General features: G+C 47.2%; 2 protein-coding genes and 1 pseudogene across 2 annotated transcripts; 1 reads left to right on the top strand and 2 right to left on the bottom strand.

The window, feature by feature from the left end:
* Nucleotides 1-229: 229 nt before the first annotated feature.
* On the bottom strand, nucleotides 230-5,536 carry LOC147959083 (uncharacterized; annotated as a pseudogene).
* LOC147959084 (uncharacterized) lies at nucleotides 1,591-2,352 on the bottom strand. The gene has a single exon (XM_087532453.1). It carries the CDS (start codon nucleotides 2,350-2,352, stop codon nucleotides 1,591-1,593), a length of 762 nt encoding a protein of 253 aa, XP_087388579.1.
* An 8,572-nt stretch (nucleotides 5,537-14,108) lies between the features above and the next one.
* LOC125523514 (uncharacterized) lies at nucleotides 14,109-14,614 on the top strand. The gene has a single exon (XM_048688544.2). It carries the CDS (start codon nucleotides 14,206-14,208, stop codon nucleotides 14,410-14,412), a length of 207 nt encoding a protein of 68 aa, XP_048544501.1. The 5' UTR covers nucleotides 14,109-14,205; the 3' UTR covers nucleotides 14,413-14,614.
* Nucleotides 14,615-19,587: the final 4,973 nt, after the last annotated feature.

Genomic DNA, 19,587 nt, shown 5'->3' with positions numbered 1-19,587 from the left:
CATTAAAATCACCCAAGACTACCCAGGGGTGTTTGCCCTTAGAATGTAAATTTCGAATATCATCCCAAGACAAACTACGCTCACTCCAGCTCGAACGACCATAAAACCCCGTAAAACGCCATTGTATAATATCCTCATTCATAAACAAAATATCAATGAAATTATCCGAGACATAATTCAAAACAACTTTATTTATCTTATGATAAAACAAAACAAGGCCACCGGCCCGACCATCGCTCTCCACTACAAACATCGAATCAAAATTTAAAACACGACGCAGCTCATCAGCTTTACATTTATTCAAGTGAGACTCTGAAAGAAAAATCACATCCGCCTTAGTACGCCCTTGGAGCTCCAAGAGCTCTCAAACTGCCGTGGGGGGGAGCATACCACGGCAGTTCCATCCTAGGATTTTCATTTGGCCCGGCGGACCTCCTCCTCGGAGGCCGCCGATGCGCCATTATCTCCAACTGAATTCCTCCTCTGCTCCATATGTGCCTCCTCATCCTCTGTCTCCTTAGCTACATGTGTGAGTACCCCATCCCCATCCTTCACAGTTACCACTCTCCCAGTACAGACTCACTTGGAGGACACATTCAAATCACCATACAAGATGCGCTCATAGCTCTCCATCTCTTTCTCAAAAGAAAAGTCTAATTCACTCCCTGTTGGTCTAGGATCAGATGGGATTCTCCTCTTTTTACCTATAGTTACCTTACGTGTATTCTCTGCTCTCTCAGAAACTCCCACATTTTTTCCTTTGCTCCCCTTCCTCTTTTGCTTGCCTGCATCAAATTTTTCCCAGCATTAGAAGTAAACGCCACATTACCATTTGTTGTCTCTTGAGCAGCCAGCCTAGCAGCAAAAGCCCCTGAAAGAGCCTCCAGCACACCGGGCATGAATAATAGCCCATCATGTTTAGCAGCGGCTGTAGCTGCACCCTGTGAATGGATGCCTCCACCCATCGGATGGATCCTCTGGCCCTCATGGCCAGTAGGACATCCACTATGGCCAGCAGCAGCAAGCAGCGCCTTGGCATAGCTGGGTACTACCGGCCGCAGCAGCTCGTGGCCCTCCTGGCCATGCAAAACACCGGGATGGGTGCGGCCCAGCACTGCCAACCCCGGGCCCTCCTGGCCAAGGTTAGCAGGGGCAGCCAGAGCCACTTTCTGGTCCGCCTGACCGGGAGCAGCTCCAAAAGGAGCCGGCGAAAGAGCCACAGGAACCCGGCCCTCCTGGCCGAGTGGAAGCCCCCTGGTCATGCGTTGCACCATGACGAGAGTCCTCCAGGGATGTATGGCCCTGGACCGGAGCAGCCAGCGCGCCCACTTAGTCCATCTGACCAAGTGACGCACCAGTCGGAGCATGCGCCAGGACCTCCTGAACCCGGCCCTCCTGGCCGGCGGTCGTCTTGGCTGAAGTAGCGGCTCCCTTATCAGAGACCGTGAGACCACTCATGGCAGTGGCCACCTTGACGACGTCCATGGGCTTGGTGTTATTGTTGTTGTTGGTGATGCTTGTAGTCGGATTCTTGTCGCCGCAAGAGTAGTTCCCGAAGAGGAGACCCCTCCTGCTAGCACCTTGGCTCTTCTAGTAGGGCTCAACACTAAGATTTCTAGGGAAGCAAGCTACTCTTTTCTCACTTGGGATTTTACAAAATCTTTCAGAAGTATGACCCACGATCCCACAAAACTCACAGTACAAAGGTAGCTTCTCATACTTTACATCAAATTTAAGTATCTTTGAACTACCTAAAGGGGTAAACTCTACAGAAGTCTTCAGAGGTTCATGCAATAAGAGCTTCACGCGCACACGCAAATATTTTTCAACGATTACATGATTACGGTGTGATACCTCCAGCACCTCTCCCAATTGATCCTCGAGAGACCACCTTATACTCTTCGTCTTAAGCATGAACGGAAGATCTCGTACCTGGACCCATATGGTCATGACGCCAAGGTCTACCTTTGTCGGGTCGCCCTTGCCGTCGAACTCGGCGAAGACAAGCCCATCCCGCTTGAAATGCCATGGTTGTTCCTTAAGCACAAACCGACGGTCATTCTCAGTGGCAAAGTTGAGGATGAACCTCCCGTCGTCGCTGGCCACCTCTTGGAGGGTGGTTGCCCCTTGGTTCTTCCAAACCGTGTTCCGGAGATCGTCGAGGATGACCCCTGGGTTGGCCTGGAAGGGGGAGAGGAGGCGTCCAACCACGAGGAAACCACTGATGGCCTTGCGGGCAGCCTCCATGTCAAGGACCAGAGGACGGCTCCCCGACATCTTCGTCCCCAACTGGTTATGCATTGCGAGGTGGAGAGACGAACCAGCTTGGGCAGTGGCCGACGGGGAACCCATCCCCGCCGCAGCATCTGTCACCCCCCTCGAACCCTCTACACTCACTGGTTTCTTCCCCCAGAATATCACACGCATTCTCTCCCTGACCCTCCATGGCACACTCCCCTCGGTTGCAGCAAGACTCGGAAAGAGAAGAGAGCAGATGCTGCTGCACTGGTGATAACAATGAGGAGGAACAACCTCTCCCGAACCCACAAATATAGCAGGCCTGGGTCCCCTTCCACACAGCCTCAGTAACGAAATTGATGATATTAATCACGAGTAAAAGGCCATGAATGAGCAGTTTCCTAATAACTCCAGCGAGAAAAACTCCCTTTCCCTCAAATGATTCACAAACGGGCAAAGTTGGATACAAAAACGAGATCACAAACAAATCCCGCTGAAGACTCGTACTAAAACCTGGAATGGATAGATTAACTAGCAAAACTGCATGAATTGCCTGTGAATCCCAAGTGGAAATCTCGCCCCCTCCTCCTCCGAAACACTCATGGAGCCTCTGGATTCTATGCTATTATCTTCACAAGATGTCGGCGGAATCCCACCTGCCAAAAAATTCGCTATTCCCCTGTGTGATCCCGACTGATTCCTCTCCTTACTTTCCAAACTAGTGAAAGAAACTACCAAATATCCAGGATTAAAGACCACCTCTAAATATTTCCCCAAATCACGAGTCACCAGATCAGCCGTTTCCATAGCAAAATTGGGCCCAGCCGGACCTTCCTCATGCGAATCAGAGGATATCTCACCTGCCAATATACGGCACAAATCCTTCACTCTTCTCCTTGAATGCTCGAGGCATCTTTCCCGATTTTTCGCCATCTTGATTAACCTCCTCAATCTCTCCCGAAAGGCCTTCCATTCCTAGCCGCTGAAGACGCCCCCGATAGGGCCATCTCTAGGAGGCGACGCCCCCTTATCCGGCGGAGCCGCCGTCGATGGGGCCGCCAGGATTTCCGTCACCACGAAGTCGCCGGGGCGGTCGCGGGAGCCCCCGAGAGGGCGAGTTTTTTTCCGTGGTGTAAACGAAATGCCAATTTAGTTGTGGCGTTCGGAGATTTGTGCATGCCACTAGTATCTACATGGCGCCATACCCTTCATCTTCATTTTGGGTCCCACTCAACTTCCCTCCCTCTCACAGCCTCGTGGGACCGCCTCACTGGAAAACCCCTTCTTGTACAGCTAAATAGTCGAACCCCCTTTATCTCACAGACTCAGCCTCTCACTCTCATTTCCGTGTCACTCCTTCTCCCTAAAAAAACACAAATTGTTGACCGTCGCCGCAGCTTTGAGAACCGTCGTTGGGCACACCTTGCTCGAACCCACGCGACGTGGTACCTCTGGATAATCGACGTACCCCTACGCTCGAAGCAGGCGCGATCCCGCATTTGGAGGTGCCGGCACCTCCGCCGCACGTCGCGCACCATGTGGTGGCGAAGGCGCCGACCCTTCCCGTCGACGTCCCTGATCTCAACTAGGAGGCAAGGAACAAGCTCGACGTTGGCGCCTCCTCGGCCTAGAGCTGGCACTCCGCCCACCACTCGCTCATGCTGTCACCCCTCCTCGCGTCGACTCTGAAGAGATCACAAGGCGAAATCTAACATCAGTGAGCCGACAACCAACTTGTGCGGGTGGGGTATCATCTAGTTAAAGTATTAATATTCCATACAATCATATTTTGTTAAAATATACTGCAAAACATTCCAACAACAACGTGTGAGTGTCATCTAATTCCTAAAAAAATAATGATCCTCTACCATACTAGGAAAGAAATAGTCACTCAAAAGACAACATTCTGGGCTATGCTATTAGGTGGCCCTATTCATTGGGTTAAAAATTAGCCACTCTTGTACCATTCGTTTGTAAAAACAAATCAGTAGCTTGCACTCATTCAAAGAAAAAAAGCCAAATCATTAAGAATAATTGATCTGTTTCTTATTTCAGAAAATATTATATTAGTCAAAAAATTGTTCATAAATTGAAAAAAAAATCAAATTTTATTCATGACTTAAAATAAATTTTCAAAAGTTTAAATTGTACATGAAATTTACCTAATATTCACAAATTTCAAAAAAATGCTTATGATTTTTAAAATGTTTAAGAATTTAAAAAATGTTAGTGTACTAGTTAATGTTTTTTTAAAGAAAACTCACTTTTGAATTCTTTCACAATTTAATTAAAAAGACAAAAAGTAAAAAAAAAGGAAGAAATAAAAACGGATAAAAACCGGCAAAGAAAACACGAATGTTGGCTAGTTAATCGGACGATGAGGAACTAGACTGAAATATGCATTATGGAGTGTCTGTTAATGAAAACTGGCGTGGGCGTCTTCTTCTGAAGATGGCCGAAATTTCTCGTAGCGTGGGAGTACACCGTCGGCGTGACCCGCCGCAAAAGTTCGGCACCGCAAGCCATATTACATCGTTGGGTTTCGTTTTCTTTACGTTAAATCCAGTAACTGAGAATTATACGTTTCAAAGTACAAATCCATCCCCATCCCTATTTTTCTTTCACGATGTGACATGATCACGGGATCATCATGCTTTATTCATAGCAACACAATCTCATACAAATCAGGGCACACAGCAGCATAATGTAGCGGACATATATATATGACAAAAGGAAAGAATGCCTAACAAGATCAACCGATCGACCAAACTCCGCAACAAAGACTCATCGAACCACCACCGATCTAGCCTAGCACTAACGAAGACGGTATGTATAGAAACCGATCACCCGGGCCAAAGCGCAGCCACCATCTCTACTGCAGTAGAGTCGCCGCGAGCAGGGACACCAGCGCGGAGGCGACCACGGCGACGGCGGAGACCGGGGCGAGGCCGGCGGCCGCTCCGGTGTCCGGCGCGGGCGCCGGCGCCGACGAAGGAGCCGAGGAAGGCGCCATGACGCCCTGCGCCGACGCGGATGCGAGGAAGACGGAGGCCACGGCCATGGCCAGGAGCAGCACGGCGGCGCGGGGAGCCATCACACCCTTGCTAAGCGGAGAGGCTGGCGAGGAAAGTTGGAGGGCTCTGTTGGAGGCTTGGCGGCGTCGACGGGATTGATCTGCGCTGCGAGGAGGCGGTGCGGTGGATGCTAGGGATGGAGGGGTTCATATATAGGGCCGCTGGCGGCGTGGAGGCGTGGGCCGTGGGTTTTGGTGTGCACGCAAACGCGGGCTTCTGGATGGCGCTGGCGGCACACGGCGCGACGCGTTTCGGTCGCGGGGCCGGCGTGGGAACGCGAGGTGGCCTCTGGAGGTTGGGGGCTTTCCGCGTGACCGGGTGGGTCTGGGCTGGGCGGGCGGGCGTGACGCGCTGCCATTGGCCCGACTCCACCGACGGGACGACGGACGCGTCGTGGTGGAAGCTAAGAATTAGGTTCGTGGCTGGCCGAACGCCAAATGTAGTGCCTTGAGCTGGTTGAGCAGCACCGGCTTTCGGTCGTGGCTAACGGAATGCCAAATGTGCCTTGTCCTTGTGCTTAGTTGCGCCTTGCACGGCATCGCCTTGTCTCTCTCTTTTGAGGGAAGCCTTCTCTCTTTCTTCAACTTTCGTTTTCTGCAACAACAAGAAAAAACGTCCCGTGGCGTTAATTTACCACCTTGATCACACGGCTTGGCAAATAATCACTTCCATTCATAGGTGGTGGGTCCAAGTCTCTAGCCGGAGGCCACTCCCTCTATTTTTTGAGATAGCTCAACATTCATGCCGAGTGATATCACCGTCCATATTATGTTGCTTGGCTCCTAAGAGATTTAGAACGAGCATAATGCTAGGGTATTCGGAAATGAGTTTTATATGCCCTTCATCATCTTCTACAATATTAAAAAAGAGACGGCGCTTTATGTTGTGGCGAAGGCGCGGCAGTTAGGGATTGCGATACCGTGATAGTGATCCCTTGTATGGGTTGTGGCCTAGTATTTGTGCAATAGAATAACAGAAAAAATGTACTCCCTCCGTTCCTAAATACTTGTCTTTCTAGGCATTTTAACAAGTGACTATATAAGAAGCAAAATGAGTGAATCTATACTTTAAATGTCTACATATATCCGTATGTAGTAGTTATTTGAAATGTCTAGAAAGACAAATATTTAGAAACGGATGGAGTACTTGTCAATTAATCTTAGTTTTGCAGTAAACTTCTTGTACTTGTTCATTGTTGCAAGATTGTTCATCTACTTAAACAGGATTCACGGTGGCGTTGATGGTTATCAACTACAGACTTCTTGACACATTGCGTCCTCGTGTATGCAGAGGTCGTGGATATACTCCCGCACATATATCAACTTGATGCAAGGAAGAAGAACTTAGAAAAGAATAATGAACATGCATGGAAATTTACACATGACATATAGCCTATTTTCTTGGTCAGACAAGGTGTCAAAATGGATCTGGACATCTGGTGCACGTACTGACGAAGCACACGTACATCACATGTAGCACGTACGCCAGTCTACCAGACCTGTCACTGCAGCGTATAAGAAACGGTGGAAGTATATAGAAAGAACTTTGGACGGACACATGTTGGCGAGTCACTCAACCGACTAAACGTCTCACAGGTGCAGTTTCATTTGATTGTCAAGAGCTAGTGTTTGTTAATACCCTTCGCTGTCGAGTCGTGCTTCTTGGCCGCTGTAACACGGCAGGAGTTTGCATGTCAGCAGTGCATTCGCGAACGTAAGGGCATCTAATGCCGCCCCTCAAACCTCTCTCGAAACATGCTTTCGTTCCGTTTTATAGATAAATCATCAAATCAAGGACACGGCTGAACGATACAAAATGTTGAGGTAGCCCTCAAACAATGCCGATTTCAAGATCATGTGGGCACAAAGAGCATGACTACTATGCTACTGAAAGAGAGCATTGGGAAAACCAAGTACAACGTCTCACACAACCCTAAACACCTAAACTCCACGACAACGCCTCCAGAACAAAAAACGGTGCAAAGCGTCGCCGCTGCCGAGTCCAGAGGGACCAAGGTCTTCACCCGAAACCCTGACACGAAAAGAAGCACCACGACGACGTCTTCAAGAAGATAGTGGTGCCCATGAGTGTCGTCGTCGTCAGCGACAAAGCGGAGAGCTTTCGCTCGGTCACTCCCTCGTGCCACACAAGGTCTTCAGGACAGGCGTAACGAGCTCAGCTCCCCAGGTCCGGAACGGGGTGACACCACTGCCAACAACAGGAAGAGCACCCGGGCCACCCAACGCTGCCCACCTGTCACCCACACGACCCAAATGGAGAGCCACCACCACCGACATGGTGCCCTCCGCAGAGCCAACCATGTGGACTACCATCCGGAGCCGCCACTCCGGCATCCATCTCCCAGCCATCACAATCCGTCCACGTCACGAAGCACCAACCTCGGAAGTTGGAAAGAAAGGACTCTCCTTTCATTCCTAGCCCAGCATCAGTCACGGGACCTAGGTCGAAGCTCCCACGGTACGGGGGCTCCATGCCTGTGTCCCCAGCCAGTCACGGTGGACCGAGAGGCGACACGATCCCGTGATTACCGACGCCGCCACCGAGCCCGCTCGCACGACGCCTCAACCATGGTCACCGGCTCCGATTTGACCGACAGAATAGCAGAGACACGACCACCACCACCGACCACCATGCCCGCGAGGAGAGCACGAGCACCACCTGTAGGCACACCCCGGGCCAAGCCCGACCTCTCCTACCCGAAGCACATGCTTCGATCCGCCTCGGGCCTAGATCTAGCCCGCCCGAGCACAAACCCTAGATCTGCACGGTCGCCACCGCCTGCACCGTCGCAACAGCCACGTCGCTCTACACCCGCGAAGCGTGCCCCGCCTCTCTGCCTCAACCGAGACCCGAGCGTCCTGGCAGAGCAGAGTAGACCCCCCCCCAACGCCATCTGCCCGCCCGAGAACCGAGCCAAGGCGACCAGCCAAAGCCACCTAGGCCTGCGCCACCTGGCGGCCAGGACAGCCGCCTTGGCCAGGCGCGCTCCCCCCCATGCCGCACTGGTGCGCCCCGCGAGCAGCCGCCGCCGCGTGGATCTGGCCCGCCATCCCCGCCGCCGCATGCCCCGCTACCAACCGCCCCGCCCGAAGCCCGGCAGGAGCACCGGAACCCATGACGTCCTCGTGCGCCGTTGCGTCGCACTAGCCCCGGACACCATGGGAACATGAGGGCCCTGCCGCCCCTTAAACCTCCCGCGTCCGTACGGATCGTGTCATCTGGACCGTAAAAATCATTTAACGCGGTTCTGTATCAGTCCGCGACGCGGTCCAAACGTGCTTCCTCTTGCAAATCAAAGACAAACGTGGGGCTTTGCGGGAATCCGAACCGCTCTCACGCCTGCTTCTGACCGTCCTGGTCCATCCAAAATCATTCCTCCCTCTCGCGCGGTTTTCCCGCTCCGCGCCAACTGCCCGCATTCATGCCGATGTCGAGCGCGCCGCTTCATCACATTGAAGCTGTTTAGGGCGGATGCGATCTTTCATTGCCTTTTCATTGAAGCGACATGACCGAATGTATATACAAAGATATTTGGACGGACACATGTTGGCGACTCACTCAACCGCTAAACGTCTCACACGTGCAGTTTCATTTGATTGTCAAAGACCTAGTGTTTGTTCAAATCAAAGTCTTGTTCGCTGTCGAGTCGTGCTTCCTGGCCGCTGTAACACGGCGGAACCGCGGAAGTTTGCATGTCAACAGTGCATTCGCGGACATGAAACCTCACCCTTGCGCATGGTCGCCGGTAGGATACGTGCTGAGTTGTGTGCTCCGTGTTGTTTCCAGAATCAGGAGGGCACGACGAGAGGACTTCTCTGCTCTGCCACTCGGAGCACGGCACCAGAATAGAGAGGACAAAATATTGTAGTAACACGATTCACATTCCACAGTGCTCCATATGCTGCCCAAGCACCAATAAACGATAGACATATCGACTTGACCAATGACCGTGTGTGCTCCGGCAATATAACCGTCACGCCTCACAAGTGTCTTGATTTGATTGCATGGTTGAAGTCCTCGTTCAATTGCTCCCGGACTGATCAATGGCGAAGCTCCACAGCTTAACACGATAGTTGGTGAATGTCGCGGCGTCATCCGCGGCCAGTTCACCGACGGCGACCTGTACGCCTTGACCAAGGCCGAAACGGACCTGGATTTTGCCCTGTCCCATCAGGCGCGCGCACGGCGGTGCACTTGGCAGCCCGTCTGGTAGGATGCGTGCGTGCTCTATCGTGTCGAGAATTAACTAACACGACGAGCCAACAAGGCAACAAATACTCTCTCCATATTTTCTTCAGAAAGTTTGACGTAAAAATACGAGGTAATACAAAAGGAGTGCTTGAGCTTGTCATGGATGTTCAATTTAGTGCTTAAATTTGAAAAAAATACGTCGAACTGCTTTAAAAATTTGGCACGAATGTTTTGCTCTGTATGTAGTCCATATTGAAATCTCTAACAAGATTTATATTTAGGAACGGAGGAAGTACAATGCTAATCCCATCCATATAGGTAAAGTGTGCCAATTTGGCACCAGACAAGAATCGATACAGTGACCTAACAGTCTTGCTAAGTCTCAGTCGACGCTACATCCTTGAGATCTTATATTAAGATTTGTGCAAAAAAAATTCAAATTTTTATTTTTCTCTCTTACATGTTATGTCACTTGACTAAGACCAGGGCCGGCCCTGAGGGGGGGCAGAGGGGGCGGCCGCCCCGGGCCCCCGAGATGTAGGGGCCCCCACCCAGGGTGATAATGGGTATGTACGCAACCAACTAGACAATGGGCTGGACGTGTAGATGCAGGCAGTGGCTAGCCCACGCACGCACCCGCTCGTTCCTCAACTCGTCGTTCGCTTTAGCGAGTCTTAGCCTCGAAGGCGCGGCTGTTAGTTAGGTTTCCTAATAATTCCCTGCCGAGATACAAGATTCAATCGCGAGTTCGCATCGCTACAAGGATCACGATCTGCCACCGTGTTCTCATCGCGAATTGCTGGGTTCTGATCGTCGCCGGGTTCTGATCGTGAATCGCCGTTTCACCGGCGAACTCCTCTCTCCAATCTTTGGTGTCACCCGCTCATCGCCAAGCGTAGACGACTGACACACCCCAGTCCAGATCGCTGAGTGCCCTATCAGACCATCGGCAACGCGGATCCAACTGATATGAGGTATATATACCTTATTACTATTTTGTATTAGCGAACTAAGTAATTTATTACCTTTATTACATATGGACACATAGCTTTTGCACTTTTCAACTTTTTTGTGTGTATGCTTGTGTTCTTTAATAATGGCTGGCATTCTTCATATGGAGGGTGTTGCAGCGCCGATAGCAAAAACATGGCGATTGATGACAGGTTATTAGCAACATTTCGTTGGTTGTTGTAGGAGATACCCGGTAGTTAAGGTGGTTAAGGAGCGTAATTACAGAACACACTTGAAAGGAGTACTGAAACTTATGATGTCAAAATCGAAGGGAGAGACCACAGATGATATGTTGTTTTTGTTTTACTGTCTTAAGCTGGGATTTTGGTGTGATTCATGGCAGAATTTGGATCCTATCAGTCTATGAGTTGCAAACAAAACAATTTGTGACTTGTAGAGCATTGATAATCAAAGGCAATAATTTAATCTTCCTTCATAGATAATCAAATACTTTTGTATATGAAGAGATCTTTTGATAGTTGAAGTTCATAGATCATATATTTTTTTGGCGAATTAGGAGGGCCCTTCACAAGGTGAATCTGTAAAAGCGTGTGCAAACTAAGGTTCTAAAATTTTGGTTTTGCGGAGTTTTAAATCATGGAGTATTTTGAGCTCTTTTTTTATCGGTATAATGCCATGGTCTATTAGTATCACGAAAATCATAAAATGTTAGTAATCAACCATATGAGATTTACGTAGAACAAAAAATCTTTAGTTTACAATACATAGACACACAGCTACTTATTGTTATATTACAATTATACTAAGGCCCCCCGAGTTTTGGTTTCGCCCCGGGCCCCCAAAATCTCAGGACCGGCCCTGACTAAGACTTAATTAAATCTCAGTCGACTAAGACCTAACCACACGTCCACACCCGTGACCTAAAGCTAACTGATAGCATATTTTTTTTTGAGAAACAACAGGCAGCATATGTGCTGCCAATGACGCCAGCGTAATCCTGCCCACTATTCCAGCCCACAACACTTAGGTAAAACAGATTTGGTACTTAAATGGGCTGCATGCAGTGTGGCCCATTTAGCACACGTTATTTCCTTTTTAAAGGAAAAGGTACATAAATAATAGTAACAATTAGATTAAAATATTTGTGTGTAATTAATTAACTCGTGGTGAACAAATATTCATGTGCACATATTTTTTTAAATCCATAAACAGGGCCATAGTGTCGGTTACAAATATTTGTGGTACATAAATAAGAACCTCATGATAGACAAATATACGTGTGCACACAAGGTAAATATATAAAGGTATGCAATAAAATATCTTACTAAAATCTATTCCTGTATTTTGTTTGAAATATTCACCTATTATTTGCAAAAACTATTTTAAATGTAATCCAATAGTGTTTAAAAATTTCTACTTAATACAAACATTTAAAATAAACTGTCATGGATTATATTTAAATAATAAAATAATGCAATGTATAGTGAATACATCATTTCTTACAGGCATGGTTTATATTTAAATAATACATAATCATTTTTAAAATTACATGAGTATTTTTTAAAAGTTAGTTATTTTAGTTTTGAATGGAGTATTTATAAGATGAATAGTTGAACTTTATTTTTACTACTATAATTATAATTTACAGATTATATTTACCATCTTTTAGGGGATTTTACATTTTTTAAAGAAATATAAAATATGCTAAATGGGCTGCACTACTCCAACCGTTTATATTCACTGTATACATATAGCATCAGGAGCCATAAAAATGTCTCAAACAAATCAGGAGCTATAATACAATATATTAATTGATTGTGGGCACGGTGGCTAGCACATTATTCTTTTTATCTTGAGATCTCGGCTTCGAGTCCAGTCTGGTACTATTTTTTGTTTAAATTTTGCTGACAGACGAGACCCATTAGTCATAGAGACACATTGTATTATAGTATTCCTGTTTGGTATTTATAAGTGGGCCCCATGCCAAGTCAGGCATATACGGTGCCACATCAGCGCATTTTACGTATACGAATGGGATTAGCACCATATTTGCGCATTCATGTCAAGTTTTAGAACCAGTTCGATGTACTTTTCATGTTCAGGCACTAAACTGAACATCCATAACAAGTTCAAGTACCACTGATGTATTTACCTCTAAAAATATTCTCTCCAATCTCCATCCAATTCACACACACTTTGCCTGTTTCCGCTACTTCTCAAATCCAATTAATCCACATGCCATGTAACTTTTTCTATGCATTACCTTTAGCAAGAAATTTCTTAAGCTTTCCAAAGTCCAACTGAAATAAAGTTCCTGCAGAGTGTAAGGTTTTCAACTCAAGTCCTTAGAAATGTGTTTGGTTTGCGTCATGGGCTGAAATATTATGGTGCTGCTCCCGAGACATATGTGTTTGGTTTGAAAGCAAACTGAAACTGACTGATACCTGCAAGAAAAATATACCCCTATAAGCATCTTCAACCACACTTGCCTAATGTAAAGCCTCCGCAGTATGGAGCCGACGAGCCCCCATTTGTCCACCCGAGCAACCACACTTTCATTTTCAAAACCTTAAACCCATGCAAACGAAAGCATCGTGGATCATTCAATCATACAAGTATCAGACATCAATGAAAATAACACAAGACTATTCAAAGATGAATAAATATTTAAATTAAAAACATAGTTCAAACATAAATATTATCCAAAGTGCGTCTGTTGATCTCGAAGTTGTGGATGCATCTCTAGGAAGTTAACAACATGCAAAGTTAGCATCTCATGTTATCCAAAGATGAATAAGTTGTTGATGCATCTCTAGGAAATATATTATATTATCTATGTCGTTAATAAAATTATAAGAAATGCATTTACGAAGAGAGACTACTAAGGCACAACACAAGACTACTAAGGCACTTTATCATGTTCGATCGTCTCGCCACCTTCCTCTTGCTCATCCTACTCAGCCGGCTCGTGACCCTAGACCTCTTGCCATGTATTCTTCCTCATTCTATTCATGAAACAGGCTTTCGCCTCGCTTATTATAGATAAAGCACAAACACTAGATTCTCTCTTTTATATTTGTTGTCGCTTTGATGCCAACATCACGATAAGGTATTATTCCAAGTCCTCGCTCCGTTGGTTTTACCATGGTTATGATGAGCCCCCAAAGGTGTCCGGTCGCCCATGTGGCCACATTCTCTAATTCTCAAAAAAAAAGTGGCCACATTCTCTCCAAAAGAGCAAGGAGCGAACATTCGAAGAGTAGATTTTTCATTTACTAAATTAATTTTGGCTTCCAGACAAGTATAACCACATATAATTCACCGTTGAAAATAGTTATCTTCTGAACCGTTCAAACAACCAGCAATTGCTAACTAGAGTCTCCCTAAAAATAAGGCCACCGACTAAACGCTGTGTTCAAAGTTAGCCACGAGACTCGTTCATCTCCAAGACTCCAACAACCTTGCCGCCCACTCATATCACGTACATGCACGCACGTACGTAGACAGGGGCCTCGACATGCCGCCCACCACCAACTCTTCTTCAACCTCTGACCCCCAAGATTAGCTAGCCTGCTAATCCGGCCTATAAGACTCCCCCTCCATTCCCCCCTTCTTCCCCACGCAAGCATCAAGGGCACGAATAAGCAATCCCAGCTTTGCCAATAAGCCCTTGTGCTTCCTCATCTCCCTCTTTCGACTTTCTCAGGTCATGGAGATGAAGAAGATTGCCTGCGCCGTCCTCATCGCCGCATCGGCGACCGTTGCCCTCGCTGCCGATGGTCCGGCCCTTGCCCCGGCGGGAGCCCTGGCGGGAGCCCCGGCGGCGGGAGCCTCCGCAGCAACCGGCGCCTTCCCGGCCGTCGGCGCGGTGCTCGGCGCCTCCGTACTCTCCTTCTTGTCTTACTACATGCAGTAAGTAAGCGAAGGAAGATACGTGCACCTGGAGGAGGATGAAGAGGACAAATGCTGCTGGTGCTTCCTGTATTTCGTTAATTTGATGTGTGTCGGTTTTCGTTTTTGTGATACATGTATCTTTTATTTGGTTTGAAACTGGATTACTTGACCATATGTTGATTGATCCATTCATTTCATTAATGGAAATTTTCACTCTTTGTTCATTTGATTGCCTTTTCTTACCGTCGTGAATTGATCTCTAACTTTACTATGTATAAACGATGTGAGATTTTTTGTATGAGATTTTGGTTGTTCTACTGTATCACCCTTATTATCTTAAAACTTATAGGGACATTTTATAATTAATTAGAGCATAAAAGGAAGAAAAAAAAACATCTTCTTACAAGATCCTAGCAAAAGAGAGGATGCTTTATTAATATAAGGCCATTAGGATTACTTTTATTTATCATAACATGAAATTACTAAGATATATTTCATGCCATCCGTTGATGCATCCTCTGATCATATAGCATGTGAATCACCCAACTCTTGGAACCACAATCACCTTGGCGTTTGCATAGTCACCATTGGGCGTGGCAGCCACAAAGATCCTAACGCGATTGCAACAGTAGTCACCGGTAACAACGGCATCTTGGGGAACGTAAATCGCATCGGTGGAAGGTCTCTCTTTCTCAATCACATCTTTTGCCTCCTTGCCCTTCCTGCCCAACAACTCTGGCCAGATCAACTTGCCCGCTGTTGTGCATGCACAGTAACAATGAATGATTAATGTGGTTTAACCTCTGAACTAAAACAGTACGGTTATATCAGACTAAAAAAAATAAGCGATGGAATTATGCGAAAGTTGAAGCATGAACACGAGAACTCTTACGGCATTGGCCAGTGACAGGGGAGCTGCAGGTCCTTTCAACATGGTATGCCATGGTTGCTAAACTTTCTTCTGTTATGTGGAGGATGACGGCCGGGTACAATTGTGTATTTATATGCAAAACTTGTAATTAAGTGACTCGTTAATGCATTAAAACTATTGCGTCATTCATCACAATAGAGCGAGGCAATTTCCGTTGGCCAGACACACTTATTAAATCAAATTAAGACAGTAAATATACACAATGGCTATAATGGTGTATTAAAATTGCCGAGGATTGAGGTGACTAAAAATAGGCTCGTGCGAGCTGATTTAGTATTGAATTATAAAATTACTTGTAATTGTTATTCATGAATTTGAAAATTAGTTAATTTTTAGTAGCATCAATCCTTGGTTATTATTTAACACGTTTTATGGCCAGGATCTATTTGTTTATTCTCTTGATTTGACTCGGTGCATTTGCATACCCTTCGGGCAATCATGGATCTCGCGCTCGCAATGTATCATCGTGGATTTGAAGCATACTCCGATGCAAGAAGAAGGGGGCAGGATTGAAGAAATTTTGTAGCCGAGCTTCTCGAAAACTTTGGATGTGTTATAGGGATAAATGAAAATGAATATTAAGGTTTATGGCGCATTATCGGCGTGATTTCCTTTTCTATACCTACTATTAAAGGGAATAGGTATTCTTGGTTTGGTTCAGTCCAACTATTAAAGGGAATATATATTCTTGGTTTGGTTCAGTCCTTTTCATTTTGATGGGTCTTTTATGGGCTTCATAGAGTCCGCAAAAAATAATTAGGTCAAAATAAATTAACATTGTGGGAATTTAAACATGACCTCCTATCTGGATCTTCGATGCAACGACCTATGCGTCATTCACATTTACTAAATTCCAACTCGCTCTAAATATATGAGTGACAGTCCTCATGTTTAAGCAAATGAGCTAATTAAAGAAAGGATTGTGGACTTAAATAAAATATTTAAACGGATGTGGCTAATTAAAAAAGAATTATGGATAAACCGGTGGAATAATTAAAAGAAAGATTGTGGTTTTAATAAATAGAATTTTCAAATAGATGAGGCTAATTAAAGGAAGGACTTGAGATAAAAAGGTAGGATAGTTAAAAGGAAGGATCTGTATGCTTCAATGTGTTGGAGATATAAAATTCGAAAAGGAAGGATTTGATTCCCGACTAAAACGGGTGAGGACGTCACGGTAACTAAAGAAAGGATTATACTTAGATGGAATTAGTGGGAGATTATGCCCAACAAAGAAAATATGAACACGGCTAAATTGCATCGTATTTTTTATGTTCATTTTGTAGAAGGAGCGTTGCAACAATTTTTTATAATGAATCCGGTGCTGTGGGACATTATACTTGCACAAAATATCAATTTTTCCCATTGCAACGCACGGGCATATGTGCTAGTTGTCTCTTATTTACTTAAAAATTACCATTTCCTATTTTGCACCCACGTTTATGGCCAGGATTTGTTTACTTATTCTCTTGATCCTTTTTGTTTTGTTTTTGCGAATGGTTTTTTCTCTTGATCTGACTCAGTGTGTTTGCATACCCTTCCGTAGTTTTTTTTTAGAAAAGGAGCATACCCTTCCGTAGTGTGGCTCAAACTAGATATTTGTGTCTGTCATGAGAGTCTGGTACACAATGTCGGGCAGCGACGATGATTATGAGAGTAAGCATGTGTCGGTGGCCGGGATCGATGATCGTCGATGGTGGGCATGGCCCGCCTTGCTTGATGATCTCAACTAGCACCATGGGCTTCAAGCATACTCCGATGCGAGAAGAATATAGTAAAATCGAAGAGTGTTGTAGCCTAGTTTCTTAGAACTTGTAGGGGCCAGAAAAATATATTGAAGATCATGACGCTCATTATCAAAATGATTTCCTGTTAGTTCTCTCAGAATTTTCATTGCTTAACCAATTTCTAACTCACGGTAACCTCTGTCAATTCTCCACTTGATTTTTGAGTAAAACAATGCAAAGTTCCCTTTGAGTAGGCCAATGCAAAAGGAGTTGCCACAAAAAGCACATGCCATTTATCTATCTATCTATCTACTACCCCTATAAAAACATGAAGCGCGGAGATTCAAATATATTCTGTCCGCTCATACAACAAATCCTATAGTTCGAAATCATTCAATCTTTAGTGCTAAAATTGCAATTAGTGCTAACGCAATTGCCTACCCATGTCGACTCGTAAGAAAACCGCCCCTACGCCCGGCCCTCACGAACATGGCGGCCCGCTCTCGCTTGTACGCCCCGCGCCAGGCCACCGACCCTCGTCGGGCCTCCTCGCCTCCCTTCCCGCCCCCTCGTCGGACATCCCCACTGCTCCGATGCCGTCCTACCTGCAGTGGCACACATAAAAAATTCCCAATCGAACCATTCGGATTTCCCCATTCGAGCGCCCTCCGCGGAGCTCGGCCTCCCAAACTAGGTCGCCGCCGCCACCGCCATCGAGCACCTCCCAAGATCGGTCTATTCGACCAAAACGGCACGGACAGACGCGCCCTCGCAGGAAGGAGGCGAGTGTTAGGTTGATCTTCTCCCTGTGGACCCAACGGACCACCGGGCCCTTAGATCCGCGCCCTGATCGAGGGCGCCCAACCCACAATGGTTGACGGGCACCTATCACCTACGCAATATAAAGAGGTGGGGGCCGGCGGCACACAACACGAGGTTCGTCGCGTAGCCGCACACCCCACCGACACACCTACTGATCTAGGTTCCGCGCAGTGCTGACGGGAAGCTCCGCCACCACTACCCACTCTGCCATCACCGCCGTCGCCATCCACCATGGCCACCTCGGCGGGTTCATCGACTCAGAGTGAAGGTAGGACTACCGGGAGTCTCTAGCCTACTTTGATCTACAGCTCCATCAATGGTTTCAGAGCCATGCTAGGCTAAGATATTCGGTAGAAAAGAAAAACAATGAAAGAAAGATCCCCCCAAGAACCCTAACCCTAACAGGGAAAGATGGGAACAAAAAAAGGGCAAAGTAATCTCGCAGAAAAGGGCGCCGACGCACCGTCCGCGCCGTTCCTATCGACCCTAACTCGCATCGGCATGCCAAGGTTTTGGGAAGAAGAACTCTACCCTGACCGGGGCAAAGGGCACAACGGCCAAACCGTTCGACGGCGACGCGCTCACGGCAAGGCGCCGGCGAAGGGGATGGCAACGGCGCCACTGTCGCCGCCTCCAAGCGAAGCAGAGGAGGAGCAGGCGCGTAGGGGAGCAGAGGGCTCGACTACGCCTCTCTCTCTCTCACTCTCTCTATCATAGGAGGAGGAGGAAAGGAGGGGGGAAGGTGTTGGGGAACGCAGTATTTCAAAAAATTTACCTACGATCACGCAAGATCTATCTAGGAGATGCATAGCAACAAGAGGGGAGAGTGTGTCTACGTACCCTCGTAGACCGAAAGCGGAAGCGTTTAGTAATGCAGTTGATGTAGTCGAACGTCTTCGCGATCCAACCGATCCAAGTATGAACGTACGGCACCTCCACGGTCTGCACATGTTCAGCTCGGTGACGTCCCTTGAACTCTTGATCCAGTTGAGGCCGAGGGAGAGTTCCATCAGCACGACGGCGTGGTGATGATGATGATGAAGTTACCGACGCAGGGCTTCACCTAAGCACTATAATGATATGACTGAGGTGTGTAACTGTGGAGGGGGGGCACCGAACACGGCTAAAAGATCAACTTGTGTGTCTATGGGGTGCCCCTTCCCACGTATATAAAGGGGGGAGGGAGGAGGAGGCCGACCAAGGTGTGGCGCGCCCAAGGGGGGGAGTCCTACTCCAAGTAGGATTCGCCCCCCCTTTCCTATTCCCACAAGGAGAAGGGGCGAAGGAGGAGGAGAAGAGAAGGAAAGGGGGCCCGGCCCCCCAACCCCTAGTCCAATTCGGTTTGGGCTTCGGGGGGGGGGGGCACCACTCCCTAGCCTGCCTCCTCTCTTCCAGCACTAGGCCCATGAGGACCAATAACTTCCGGGGAGGGGGGGGTCCGGTAACCCCCGGTACTCCGAAACTCATCCGAAATGACCTAAACCATTCCGGTGTCCGAATGTAACCTTCCAATATATGAATCTTTATGTCTCGACCATTTCGAGACTCCTTGTCATGTCCGTGATCTCATACGGGACTCCGAACAACCTTCGGTCATCAAATCACACAACTCATAATATAAATTGTCATCGAACGTTAAGCGTGCGGACCCTACGTGTTCAAGAACTATGTAGACATGACCGAGACACATCTCCGGTCAATAACCAATAGCGGAACC

Source organism: Triticum urartu, chromosome 7A (assembly GCF_056163025.1).
Source record: "Triticum urartu cultivar PI428250 chromosome 7A, HENAU_Tu73, whole genome shotgun sequence".
Taxonomy (NCBI): Eukaryota; Viridiplantae; Streptophyta; class Magnoliopsida; order Poales; family Poaceae; genus Triticum; species Triticum urartu.
Note: the sequence above shows the minus strand (reverse complement) of the source record. Positions and strands in the feature narration are given on the sequence as shown.

Excerpts from the sequence above, each read along its gene's own strand:
- LOC147959084 (XM_087532453.1), bottom strand. The coding sequence starts at position 2,352 with ATGGGTTCCCCGTCGGCCACTGCCCAAGCTGGTTCGTCTCTCCACCTC.
- LOC125523514 (XM_048688544.2), top strand. The coding sequence starts at position 14,206 with ATGGAGATGAAGAAGATTGCCTGCGCCGTCCTCATCGCCGCATCGGCG.